Genomic DNA, 14,784 nt, shown 5'->3' on the forward strand with positions numbered 1-14,784 from the left:
AGACACAACACACCAAGTTGTGTCGTAGTATCGGGCTTATGTAAGCTAACATTTCTTCCTAATGCAAACCCGTACGTGGACCATTCCCTTGGCAGGAAGATTTATCGTGGCAAATTACACGGCTGAAGTATCTCGATGTTGCTACTGCTCGGCCCCTAGTTATTCTAGTTAGCAACAGCTATAGCAACCCGGGCCCGAGCACTGCGTGCACCGTCAAGGCATACTTAATTGTGAGTCAGAAGTTGTTTGACGTAGTTAGAATTGATTGACAATGTTCTCCGCAATACTACTACGAACCACAACACAGGAATGCGATCATTTAAGCCACGATTCCAGCCCAGCCAAACGGAATAGCGAGACAAACAAGAGCATGAAATGAAATGAAATGAAATCGAAACCCGCGAAACAATTATAATTGTGCGCCACCTTACCTCTAAATCGCAGCGTGCAGTTGATTACAAAAGAGACCGGACATTTCTCTGTGGTGTTTTATGTTTTGTTTTCTTCTTTGTTTGTAGGGTAGACCATATTCGGAGAAAGCTAACGCAATAGACAGACGCACGGAAGTGTTTGGGCGGAATGTACACGCAGTTTCGTACAACAGAACAAACGGTGAAAGTGTGCACCAAAATTCAACTCCCAATTCACATAATTGGCGCTCGTGCATTTTAGCGTTGCGTTGAGGAAAAACCAAAACACAACCACCCTCGGTCAGTTAGAAAACGATAAGAGAAACTACCGTTTCCAGGGGTTCAAGAGATGAAAATGAATTTCCAATTCTACATAATCAAGCCCGAACAATTTCTCTCCCACGTTTTCTGCAAGCACCCTGAACCGTACATTGGGAACGAATACGAAGATGCACAGACAAACAGTACAAGATAAAATTCGTTATCACAATCCTTACATAGAAGACGGGAAGTGCAAAAACAATAAGCTACAAAACGACAAAAGCACGCACACACCAACAGCTCCCTCTTCCTACTGATAACTGTGGAGGTTTTTGAATAGTCTGTCCGCGATTGCGATAACAACAAGGGGTTTGTGCTGGACTCAGTAAGCTGCCTGGAACCACCGCCAGTCTGTTGAGACGAACGTTGGTAGCGCTGGAATCGTATGTGTGACGTGCCATATTTGTGGTTCCGTAAGTGCGATAATCATCGGAAAGTGATCCAGATTACAAAAACTGAATCATCGATTTGTGGAAGAAATGTTTCACTTGTTGTAAAAGGATGCCTTTCCGTGTATTACTCGGATAATTATTTTACTATACTAATCCAGTATGTCAACGGCTTATCAGGGCGATTGATTGCATCATATAAAGTGCTGTTTCAATATTTGCTGTTTACACACTTGCTACAGGATTTATGCGTACGACATTTAGATAAGTGAAACGGTTATTTAATGAATAACAATCGTTCATGTTTGCCTACATCTTTATTTGGTTGTACAAACTGCGAAAATATACAACTCTAGCTGTGTTGTGCTATTAAAAACATGGATACAAGATAACAAGGTCTGCTAAAGAAACGCTGTTTAATTCCGTTTCCGTGCATAATATGTGAAGGGCATTTTGCTGTATTCCAAGTGTTTTAGATTTTGAAAAAAACGTTTCTCGTTCATATGAAACAATGTTCTAGGGCAGTAAAAGAATTCCTCACCCAAGCGATACGAGGACACAAATACCGCAATAGCCCATAGAAAAGGAAATCACTTACTTTAGATTACACCACACCTGGCCCGGAAACACGTTTTCCCCAATGGGTCACAGCATATAGGAAAATCGGAAAACACGTGGATTGCGTGCGTGGTACACACGCAAGCCAGTGTTCCCTCTTCATTTGTGCACCGTCCCCTTCAAACTGCGGGTGGTTGTCGCCAGGAATTTTATTTCTAATTTTCTTTTTCCGTTCCGTTTTTCGTAGAACCGACCATACGACGCTCACCCTCGGCAGGCAGAAAGTTTCCTTGTGCCGACTCTGGTATTTTGTTCGTTAACTCACAACACGGTGTAGGGTGGTCGAACGGTCAGGCCCACATACAGGGGGCCGTATCCTTCTTCAAGCTAAACTACTATAAAATCAACACGGCCGGCAGATGGACGACGGTACCATTCATCAGCTGATTGTGATAAGTATGTCCTAGCTGGGATGGTCGTGATGGATTTTGATTATATGTGGCTATAGGGTGAGTTATTCATTTTCCGTTTCATTGTGTTTTTGTCTTTCCGTCCTTTCCAGTCGAGCATGCCACCTTCCGGAGCAATGGTTTCCTCAAGCCCAATCCGTACGTCGAGTTTTCGATCGATGGCAAAACTTCACGCAAGACAGATATCATCAAAAACACCAACACACCGAAATGGAACGAACGGTTCACAAGTATCGTGTCGCCCGGCTCAGTACTGCACTTTCGCGTCCTCGACCATTCCAGCTTCCGCAAGGATTCCCTGCTCGGTCAGCAGACGGTCGAGCTGGCGGGCATTTTGCGCCACTACAACGGCGTGCTAGAACTGCTCGAGCTTAATATGGATCTGCTGATCGATGGGACGGGTTCGTCGAAAACTAGCGAACCTCGACAGCCGGTAAAGGCAGGCGAGCTAGTTGTCGTTCTTGATGGGTTAAAGATCGATATGCGTAATTTGGTGGGTGCTGGCGGAACGGGCGCTATTCGCAACAGTGAGGGGGTAAGCAGTAGCACCAGTATGGTCAACGGAAATGGGGTAAGTAACCTTCGGTTTAATACACAATCAATGTGGTTTAATGGTCAATTATTTAGCCCATCGAATAGGAGACTGATTTTGAATAGTTTTTAACAATAATTTGAACTATTTTGTGTTATGATTCAATTTTTGGAACTATTTTTTTACTGATAAGATGTGTTGAAAGGGGGATGCCAGGCGGCATGATGGTAGCGGCGCCGGTCTTCACACGAACCGACCGGATCAAAATCCCATCCGAACCTATCCCCCGTAGCAAGGACTGACTATCCGGCTACGTAGTAAAATAAGTCGATACGGCCAAGGCCGTTCTAATGAAAAAAAAGTAGAAGACCTCTTAATTCATACCGGAAGAGACTCTTGAATTTATGCACTGTATAATTTATTAGTCAAATAGTTGCAATTGACAAGCTTAGCTTAATAATATCGCATTCATGCTTTAATAACTATGCATACGACCAGATCTCAAAGCTTTTGGGTCGTAGTTAACTGTATCGATTTTTCGGGTGGCACTAGGGTGGGTGGTATCGATTTATATTTTACTAACGCATGTGTCATTTGTCTTCTTTTCACCATTTCCATACTAATGACCTTGCCGGAATGCCTTATCATGCGGTAACGTTATGCACGAAACACAACATCGCAACGCAGCAGCTGACGGTGGGTTCCACGGATTTGGCGCAGAACGGTGCACACTATCACACGCTTCGGAGCAGCATACTAAACGGTGGCATTAGGGCGCGAATGCGTTTACGTGGCAACGGTACCAGTGCATCACAGCAGCTGCAACCGCCGCCCCCATCATCGGCTGGTGGTATCCTGAATCATGCATTAGTTCCGTCATCTTCCTCCTCATCATCATCGTCGGCAACCGTGCACCAGTCGCAACATTCGCCCGCTTCCCACGCTATCCAAAACAACAACAGCACGAGTAATAACGCCACGTCGTCCGACGTTGTGCCCTCGTTCAACGAGTTCAGTATAGCAGCTGGATCATACGGAATGGGTAACGGTGTGATGACGGCCGGATCGTCTCCAAATGGTGGAACCGGATCACAGTCCACTGGGGCAACTTCCTCCTCAACGGGGGCTATTCGAAGGAGTGGCATTAACTGGGATCAGCAGAATGTATCACCGGTAGCATCATCGATGGCGGGATCCCATACCCGACTGGGACCAGTTTATTCGAACTCCTCGCAGGAAGGACTCATCAATGGTGTACCGGGCGGTGGTCATACGAGCACTGCCTTACTCCCAGTTGCCGGGGGAAGCCCTGGTGGTGTCAATGGAGCCGCCGGTATGGCGATGCCGATGGGAGGAAGCTTAACCGATCAGCAAATCATTCTGCAGCATCAACAACAGCAGCAGCAAAATCCAATAGACGACGAACCTCTACCGGCAGGTTGGGAAATGCGTGTGGATAAGTTCGGTCGGCGGTATTACGTCGATCATAACACGCGCTCGACATACTGGGAGAAACCGCAACCTTTACCGGCCGGCTGGGAACAACGGCGTGATCCACGCGGCCGAGTATACTACGTCGATCATAACACACGTACTACTACTTGGCAACGACCAAACAGCGAGCGGCTAATGCACTTCCAGCACTGGCAGGGTCAACGGCAACACATCATCTCACAAGGCAATCAGCGGTTCCTGTATCCGCAGCACGCTCAACAATCGAACTCGATCTCGGTAGCCCACGAAGAAGACGATGGTCTTGGCCCCCTACCGGACGGATGGGAAAAGCGCGTCCAACCGGACAATCGGGTGTACTTTGTAAATCACAAAAACCGCACCACCCAGTGGGAGGATCCACGGACCCAGGGCCAGGAGGTGAGTATGCTAGCGGAAGGTCCATTACCGCCCGGTTGGGAGATTCGCTACACGGCCAATGGTGAACGATTCTTCGTCGATCACAACAATCGCAAAACCACCTTCGAAGACCCACGGCCCGGCGCGCCGAAGGGTGCGAAGGGTGTGTACGGTGTGCCGAAGGCATACGAACGATCATTCCGCTGGAAGCTCAGCCAGTTCCGGTATTTGTGTCAGAGTAATGCGCTGGCGTCACACATTAAAATTACGCTTACGCGACAAACGCTGTTCGAGGATTCGTACCACCAAATCATGCGATTGCCTGCATACGAGCTGAGGCGCCGGTTGTACATTATCTTCCGCGGTGAGGAAGGCCTGGATTATGGCGGTGTTTCCCGAGAGTGGTTTTTCCTTCTTTCGCACGAAGTGCTCAACCCGATGTACTGCCTGTTTGAGTACGCGAACAAAAACAACTACAGCCTGCAGATTAACCCAGCCAGCTACGTAAATCCGGATCACCTGCAGTACTTCAAATTTATTGGACGTTTCATCGCGATGGCCCTGTATCATGGGCGGTTCATCTATTCCGGATTCACCATGCCGTTCTACAAGCGCATGCTGAACAAGAAGCTAACGACCAAAGACATCGAAACGATCGATCCGGAATTTTACAATTCGCTGATATGGGTGCGGGACAACAATATCGACGAGTGTGGGTTGGAGCTGTGGTTCAGCGTCGATTTCGAGGTGCTGGGACAGATCATTCATCACGAGCTGAAGGAGAATGGCGATAAGGAGCGGGTGACGGAGGAGAACAAGGAAGAATACATCTCGCTCATGACCGAGTGGCGAATGACGAGGTGAGTGACGTACGGGTACAATGTTGTGCGCAACTAAGCAGCGTCCATTTTTTTTTAAAGATGTGCAATTTTTATGGTAATTTTATTCCCACTCCCTCCCAACCATCTACACGAAATTCTCTATATTGATGCACCCTACAGTATAGGAAGCAAAGACTAAACAGCCACTGTATCAAAAATCTTCTGCCAGCTCAATTGATTTCTAAATGGACCATACTTAGTAGCGAATGTTTTATCTTTTTTGCGTTAACTATTTTCATTAAATGTAAAATGTTTCAATATGTTCATTCTAGGGGTATCGAGGAGCAGACAAAAACGTTCCTGGACGGGTTCAATGAAGTGGTCCCGCTTGAGTGGCTGAAATACTTTGACGAGCGCGAACTGGAGCTGATGCTGTGCGGGATGCAAGAGATCGATGTGGACGATTGGCAACGCAATTCAATCTATCGCCATTATAACCGCAACAGCAAACAGGTCGTTTGGTTCTGGCAGGTAAGTAAATACGCTTGTCTTCTGTGGGAGTACGTATAACAATAATATGCTAAATGTTTCTATTACATCTACAGTTTGTTCGTGAAACGGACAATGAGAAACGTGCCCGTTTGTTGCAATTCGTTACCGGTACTTGTCGCGTTCCGGTCGGTGGTTTTGCCGAGCTGATGGGTTCAAACGGTCCACAGCGTTTCTGCATCGAGAAGGTGGGCAAGGACACGTGGCTGCCACGATCGCACACATGTTTCAATCGGTTGGATCTGCCACCGTACAAGAGCTACGATCAGCTGGTCGAGAAGCTGAACTATGCGATCGAAGAGACTGAAGGTTTCGGGCAGGAGTAAAAAAAGGTAGGAGATGGACAAATAACGGTCGGAAGGGAAACGGAAAGGGGACACACGGGGGCACGGGGTTTGGGAAAATGCAAATCAAATGTGATCATTTTATGGGATATAGTGGTTCTTAGAAAATGTGGGAAACCGGGAGCTATAGGGATGATACAATGAAAGTATTTTGTAAAGTACTGTATGTGTGTGTATATCTATAAATGTATATGATAATGAGTTGCTGTGTCCTCAAATGGAGAGCTCGTGTAGATGATGTTTGTTAAACAAAATACGGATTGTATGAAAGTTACGGTTTTTTTTTATTCGAAGTTGCCCTCCGGTCACGGTGAATTTTGTACTAATGGAAAGTAGCGCTTAGTCTTGTTTTTGTTCGTTCTACAAACAGGAATTGGGGTGTGAAACAACAACACATACACAATTATTCATTGTGCGTTCTTCGTGTGTACATATTGTTATGTAAAGAAAGATGCGTTATGTAAAGCATTGCGTAAAATGCTATATTTGTATGACACAGCATATGTATTTAACAATTGGTTTTCATGTTTTGCGCTAAATTTGTTTCATTCTTTGGTGTTTACATGCATTGCGGAAAAACAGACTAAAAACTAATTTATATGTTTTTTTCCGTTGAGACCGTATGATATGCTTTCCTTTCGTTCTATTCGACCGCATAATTTATAAAACTAAAAATGGAAATCTTTTAGAGGAAAATAGGAAACAATGAAAAACAAAAACTAAAACGATGTTAGAAGCAAAATTATTACAAACAAACAAAACACTAAACGACAGCAATTTGTGGGGCCATCAAGGTGTTAAGCTTGTATGTTCTGTAGAATGGTCACTAGTGAACAATAGTAAGCCACACTGGATCTGCTCTTTATTGCTAACGATTACCAGCTGTTTTAATGAAACGGAAATGGGGAAGTGAAGGGAATGGGGCGATATGTAAATGTAGAACCACTAAAAAAAACATCCTGAAAAATTAGAAGAAACAATTCGTCATGCAGTAGACCACATCATTATTAATGATGAATTCCCGGAAACAAACCGATATGTACCGGATCGTATGCGTTACAGTGCGTAAAGAGCTAAAGATAGATAAATGGTCACACTAAGCAAAACGATTATAGATTGTTTTAAGCAGTGACGATAAAGATTAACTAAATAGTTAAATATATATTAACACACTGGTTCAAATATATCGAGGGTACTAATGGGTTGAAATTGGTACATAAACGAGAAAAGGATACAATTACATGAAAGCGATAACACACCACGATATGAATAGTGTACAGAACAATAAGAAAGGGATCCAATAAAAAGAAACATGAATACAGCATAAGTGGAATAGAAAATATGAGTAAACACACATGATAGCAAAATGTAAAATTTTGCTTGTAAAAGAAAGGAAATGTGTTACAAATCGTAATTCACAGATGCGTCAACATCGTTCCACAATATCATATACCTTCATTAATGTTGCGCAATTGCAATACGATTTTCTTACACAGCACAGCAAAAACAGTAATTTTATCATAAAGCAAAGAAAAAACTGAAATGTCAAGTGTCTGGTGGCATTCGCATCAAACTGTGTTCAGTTTGGTTGGTGCTAAGGTATGATTTACATTATATACTGTTTTATTAATTTTTTGTTTGTTTGCAGAAACAGACTGTACAGCAACAACCAACAAAATTATGAAAAAAGGCTAATTTGCCATTCGCTAGAAATATTCTTCGGAAACAAAAATGCTAGTAATGTATTGGCAGGCAAAAGGAAAAGTATCGTTAAATGTACTACAAACATAACTGTAGCTGTAAACGGTGATGCTTGAGTAGGTGAGGCAAGCAAAGGGTGGAAAATAAAGACACATTTCAAATGGATGCGAAAATTATGTTGTATTGTTTTTGGGGAAAGAAATAACGTACCGTGCCGTCAGACAATTTGCAGTAATCTAGTAGACTGAATATTTTTTCCCGAGTTAACTGAGCACTCCCTTTTGAAAAGAATCAGGAGTGTCAGTCTTCTTTCTTCAATTCTTGGTAGTGGTTTCTCTGTTGAATGTAAATAACAACTTTCTGTTTTTCTGGCAACACTGCCAGCGAATTGTCAAACTTGTAAATACGTGAAATAAATCAGTTGAGCTTTGAACGTAGAGTAAAACGGACGCCGGACTGTGTAAAGAGTTTTACTTGCGTGAGCATTACTCATCAGGTTATGGGCCCGGGAGCTGAAAATTGCTAGTTTGAGTAATTTGCGAAACGTGCTAAGCGAGTGTATTTAGTTTGCGCGTTATTTCTTTCTTCGTGATCGTAAGAAAAGATAAAGTTCCTGAACAACCGGCGTCACTAAGTGTACAAAATGGCGGATTCCGTTAAGGCCGTTTTTACGAAATTGAACAATGCGAATTTCATCGCATGGAAATTCCGTATGCAAACGCTGCTAGAGAGAGAGGAGGTATGGGAAGTGATCGAGGTTCCTATACCAGACGAAAAGAACGACAGTTTTGCAGAATGGAAGAAGAAGGACACAAAGGCAAGGAATACAATTGCGATGTTTGTCGAAGACAACCAGTTGCGCTTTATCAAGAAAGCAGAGTCAGCCAAGGAAATGTGGGACAATCTACGTTGTTACCACGAAAAGGCTACAATTGGCAACCAAGCTTTGCTTTTGCATCAATTGTGTTCTACTATGATGGCCGAGGATGCTGATGTGGAAAAGCATATCGAATATGTGGAAAACATCTACGAAAAAATGGACAACGCCGGCGTCGATTTGAGTGAAATGCTACGGATCATCTTATTTCTACGGACTTTGCCGCCATCGTACAGCACGTTTGTCACATCGGTGGAGACGTGTCCTCAAGAAGACGTCACTATGGAATCGGTGTTGGCTCGATTGCGAGAAGAAAGCATGAAGCGCGAATGTCAACCAGGAGTAAACTGTAAGGAGGAGAAAGTCCTTAAGGTTGAAACAAAGGATCGTGGTGAGTTGAAATGTTTTTATTGTCACCAACCTGGTCATTTCCAGCGAAATTGTAAGAAACGGCCATCCTATAAGAAGACTTCGAAACCTGCGCAAGCTAAGCGTATCCAAGCTAAGCAACAACCAACAGGGAATGATACTGCTGTTCATGGCGCGGCGTGTTTTGTTGCTGGGGAAGTGATTCCTGGCGCTTGGACGATAGATAGTGGCTGCACGTGTCACATGACCAACGATCGCGAGTTTTTTACGGAGTTCAAAGGCGGTTATGTGACTGACGTGGTGCTGGCCGATGGAACAAAGGTAAAATCGGCGGGATGCGGACACGGTATTATCTTTGGTGAAACTGGAGAAGGTAAACGCATCGCCATTACCCTCGAAAACGTTCTTTATGTTCCCGGATTAGAGGGAGGTTTAATTTCAGTAAAAAAGTTGGCACAAAAAGGTTTTGACGTCGTTTTTAATGCCAACGGTTGCGAAATAAAGTGTGGTAAGGGTGAGGTCATCACGGTTGGTGATATGGAAGGCAACCAGTACAAAATGAAGATTACAGAGGCGTGTTTGAAAGTTAGAGGAAATCACACAGAAGAGTGTCAACATACTTGGCACCGGAGATTCGGTCATCGGAGTATCGATGTTGTCGCGGCAATCCGGAATAAAGGGTTAGCAAGCGGTTTACATGTGAAGGATTGCGGAGAAAGGATTGTGTGCGAGTGCTGTTTGAAGGGGAAGCTATCCAGAAAGCCTTTTCCTTTAGTGACCGAACGCAAATCCAAGAAACCATTGGACCTTTTACACACTGATATATGTGGACCGATGGAGAATCCTACCCCAAGTGGTTACAAATACTTCATGACCATTATTGATGATTTTAGTCGCTTCTGTGTGATCTATCTCCTGAAAACGAAGAATGAAGCAGCCGATAAGATCGTCGAATATGTTCGCTGGACAGAAAACACCTTTGGTCGGAAGCCTAGTGCGATTCGCTCTGATGGGGGAGGCGAATATACGGTTAAAGCTCTACAGGAATTTTATAAGTCCCAAGGTATAAGCGCACAATATTCCACTCCATACTCACCACAATCTAACGGAGTGGCTGAACGAAAGAACCGAACCTTGCAAGAGATGGCGAACTGTATGCTGCTTGATGCTGGACTGCCGAAACGGTACTGGGGAGAGGCTGTAATGACAGCAGCCTATGTGCAGAACCGACTCCCTTCAAGAGTAGTAAACCGTACACCCTACGAGCATTGGACTGGGTCAAAGCCGGACTTGTCCAGACTACGAGTGTTTGGAAGCGAGGCTTACGTTCATATTCCCGACCCAAGAAGAAAGAAGTTCGATGCGAAGGCGGAGAAACTTATTTTTTTAGGTTACTCGGACCAGCATAAGGCTTATAGATTTCTAAACATCGATAAAGATCGCGTGATCATTAGTCGTGATGCCCGTTTTCTTGAGCTAAGTAATGGCTCCGAACAGCAGGAGGAGTGCACTGTGGAAAACGTGCCGGTGGAAGCTCGGACTGAAGTTGTTGAACTGGATTGGACGGATCAAGTATCTGTGGGAGAATCCGAAGAAACTATATCTGTGTATGAAGATGCAGAAGAGAGTGACACTTCTGAAGAGCCACTAAAAGAAGGTCGAAGTACGCGTGGCGTTCTTCCCAAACGTTATGACGACTTTGTTGTGGGCAAGGTCACTCATGACGAAGAGCCATCAAGTTATCATGAAGCGATGAAAATCCCTGTTTGGAAAGAAGCTATGATTGAAGAAATGAAAGCCCATGGACAGAACCAAACATGGGAGCTTGTAAACTTACCCGTCGGAGTGAAGCCCATAGGAGCGAAATGGGTTTTCAAACTGAAAAGGGATGAGACGGGCAAGATAGTGCGACACAAGGCACGAATTGTAGCTCAGGGCTACACGCAGAAGTTTGGCATTGATTATACGGAAGTATTCGCTCCAGTTACTCGACAAACAACATTACGTACGATGCTAGCAATAGCTGTGAAGAAGGGGCTAATATTGAAGCAATACGACATAAAGACGGCCTATCTCAATGGCACTATCGAGGAGGAGTTGTACATGCAGCAGCCATCGGGATTTAAAGTTCGTGGAAAAGAACACATGGTGTGCAGGCTACAGAAAAGCATTTACGGATTAAAACAGTCAGCCCGCTGTTGGAACAAGGCTTTACATGCAATTCTGTCGACGCTTGGATTTGTACAATGTGACTCCGACCCTTGTCTCTATGTACTTCGTGGAAATCAGTCTACAGTGTATTTACTTGTGTACGTAGACGATTTACTGATGGGATGTGCAGAAGAAGCAACAATTGATCGAATTTTTGCTGACCTAAAAGATCGACTCAACATAACTTCGCTTGGTCCCGTTCGACATTTCCTGGGTTACGAGATTCATAAGGAAGACGGAGTGTATACTATGCGACTGACAGGTTATATAGAAGATCTAATTAAGAGGTTCGGAATGAAAGATGCGCATCCTGCTAAGACTCCAATGGACCCCGGCTATTCACTGGTTAACGATGACAGTAAAATGTTTGAAGACAAGACTCTGTACCGCAGTTTGGTAGGAGCGTTGTTGTATCTAGCAGTAAATGCAAGACCTGACATATCGCTTAGTGTTGGGCTATTAGGAAGGAAAATGGAAAATCCCAACGAAAGTGATTGGACAGCTGGAAAGAGAATCCTGAGATACCTTAAAGGAACAAAGGACTTTAGGTTGAAGTTCGGATCCGGCAATGATTGGACTTTAAGAGGATACTCTGACGCTGACTGGGCAGGCGATGTGAAAACACGAAAATCTACGAGTGGTTTTGTTTTCTTATTTGGTGGTGGACCAATTTGCTGGACCAGCAAAGCGCAAGCGAGTGTTGCATTATCGTCACTGGAAGCAGAGTACAATGCATTAACGTTGGCGTGTCAGGAGGTGCTATGGTTGCGGCGATTGCTAGAAGACTTCGACGAACCACAGACCATGCCAATTGTGTTGTACGAAGACAATCAAGGTTGTATATGCTTTGCTACTGCAGAGAGATCGAGTGGGCGAGTGAAGCATATCGATACGAAAAGGAACTTCATACGTGAATTATGCGAGCAGAGAACTGTGGAGCTGATATACTGTCAGTCGAGCGAAATGATAGCAGATGCATTGACAAAGCCGTTATCTGCGCCTCAGATAGGGAAGTTTTTGAAGCAAATTCAAATGTGCTCGAATTAACTATGTGTTTTGAACAGTAGTTATTTAGGAGGAGTGTTGAATGTAAATAACAACTTTCTGTTTTTCTGGCAACACTGCCAGCGAATTGTCAAACTTGTAAATACGTGAAATAAATCAGTTGAGCTTTGAACGTAGAGTAAAACGGACGCCGGACTGTGTAAAGAGTTTTACTTGCGTGAGCATTACTCATCAGGTTATGGGCCCGGGAGCTGAAAATTGCTAGTTTGAGTAATTTGCGAAACGTGCTAAGCGAGTGTATTTAGTTTGCGCGTTATTTCTTTCTTCGTGATCGTAAGAAAAGATAAAGTTCCTGAACAACCGGCGTCACTAAGTGTACAAAATGGCGGATTCCGTTAAGGCCGTTTTTACGAAATTGAACAATGCGAATTTCATCGCATGGAAATTCCGTATGCAAACGCTGCTAGAGAGAGAGGAGGTATGGGAAGTGATCGAGGTTCCTATACCAGACGAAAAGAACGACAGTTTTGCAGAATGGAAGAAGAAGGACACAAAGGCAAGGAATACAATTGCGATGTTTGTCGAAGACAACCAGTTGCGCTTTATCAAGAAAGCAGAGTCAGCCAAGGAAATGTGGGACAATCTACGTTGTTACCACGAAAAGGCTACAATTGGCAACCAAGCTTTGCTTTTGCATCAATTGTGTTCTACTATGATGGCCGAGGATGCTGATGTGGAAAAGCATATCGAATATGTGGAAAACATCTACGAAAAAATGGACAACGCCGGCGTCGATTTGAGTGAAATGCTACGGATCATCTTATTTCTACGGACTTTGCCGCCATCGTACAGCACGTTTGTCACATCGGTGGAGACGTGTCCTCAAGAAGACGTCACTATGGAATCGGTGTTGGCTCGATTGCGAGAAGAAAGCATGAAGCGCGAATGTCAACCAGGAGTAAACTGTAAGGAGGAGAAAGTCCTTAAGGTTGAAACAAAGGATCGTGGTGAGTTGAAATGTTTTTATTGTCACCAACCTGGTCATTTCCAGCGAAATTGTAAGAAACGGCCATCCTATAAGAAGACTTCGAAACCTGCGCAAGCTAAGCGTATCCAAGCTAAGCAACAACCAACAGGGAATGATACTGCTGTTCATGGCGCGGCGTGTTTTGTTGCTGGGGAAGTGATTCCTGGCGCTTGGACGATAGATAGTGGCTGCACGTGTCACATGACCAACGATCGCGAGTTTTTTACGGAGTTCAAAGGCGGTTATGTGACTGACGTGGTGCTGGCCGATGGAACAAAGGTAAAATCGGCGGGATGCGGACACGGTATTATCTTTGGTGAAACTGGAGAAGGTAAACGCATCGCCATTACCCTCGAAAACGTTCTTTATGTTCCCGGATTAGAGGGAGGTTTAATTTCAGTAAAAAAGTTGGCACAAAAAGGTTTTGACGTCGTTTTTAATGCCAACGGTTGCGAAATAAAGTGTGGTAAGGGTGAGGTCATCACGGTTGGTGATATGGAAGGCAACCAGTACAAAATGAAGATTACAGAGGCGTGTTTGAAAGTTAGAGGAAATCACACAGAAGAGTGTCAACATACTTGGCACCGGAGATTCGGTCATCGGAGTATCGATGTTGTCGCGGCAATCCGGAATAAAGGGTTAGCAAGCGGTTTACATGTGAAGGATTGCGGAGAAAGGATTGTGTGCGAGTGCTGTTTGAAGGGGAAGCTATCCAGAAAGCCTTTTCCTTTAGTGACCGAACGCAAATCCAAGAAACCATTGGACCTTTTACACACTGATATATGTGGACCGATGGAGAATCCTACCCCAAGTGGTTACAAATACTTCATGACCATTATTGATGATTTTAGTCGCTTCTGTGTGATCTATCTCCTGAAAACGAAGAATGAAGCAGCCGATAAGATCGTCGAATATGTTCGCTGGACAGAAAACACCTTTGGTCGGAAGCCTAGTGCGATTCGCTCTGATGGGGGAGGCGAATATACGGTTAAAGCTCTACAGGAATTTTATAAGTCCCAAGGTATAAGCGCACAATATTCCACTCCATACTCACCACAATCTAACGGAGTGGCTGAACGAAAGAACCGAACCTTGCAAGAGATGGCGAACTGTATGCTGCTTGATGCTGGACTGCCGAAACGGTACTGGGGAGAGGCTGTAATGACAGCAGCCTATGTGCAGAACCGACTCCCTTCAAGAGTAGTAAACCGTACACCCTACGAGCATTGGACTGGGTCAAAGCCGGACTTGTCCAGACTACGAGTGTTTGGAAGCGAGGCTTACGTTCATATTCCCGACCCAAGAAGAAAGAAGTTCGATGCGAAGGCGGAGAAACTTATTTTTTTAGG

The 14,784-nt window shown here is 44.4% G+C and overlaps 1 protein-coding gene across 1 annotated transcript; it reads left to right on the forward strand.

Moving 5' to 3' along the window:
* Nucleotides 1–2,097: 2,097 nt before the first annotated feature.
* LOC128716141 (E3 ubiquitin-protein ligase Su(dx)) lies at nucleotides 2,098–6,227 on the forward strand. Its single transcript, XM_053811061.1, has 5 exons — nucleotides 2,098–2,134; nucleotides 2,241–2,719; nucleotides 3,368–5,391; nucleotides 5,685–5,883; nucleotides 5,958–6,227. Exons 1-5 carry the CDS (start codon nucleotides 2,098–2,100, stop codon nucleotides 6,225–6,227), a joined length of 3,009 nt encoding a protein of 1,002 aa, XP_053667036.1.
* Nucleotides 6,228–14,784: the final 8,557 nt, after the last annotated feature.

This window comes from Anopheles marshallii, chromosome 3 (assembly GCF_943734725.1).
Source record: "Anopheles marshallii chromosome 3, idAnoMarsDA_429_01, whole genome shotgun sequence".
NCBI classification, from domain to species: domain Eukaryota; kingdom Metazoa; phylum Arthropoda; class Insecta; order Diptera; family Culicidae; genus Anopheles; species Anopheles marshallii.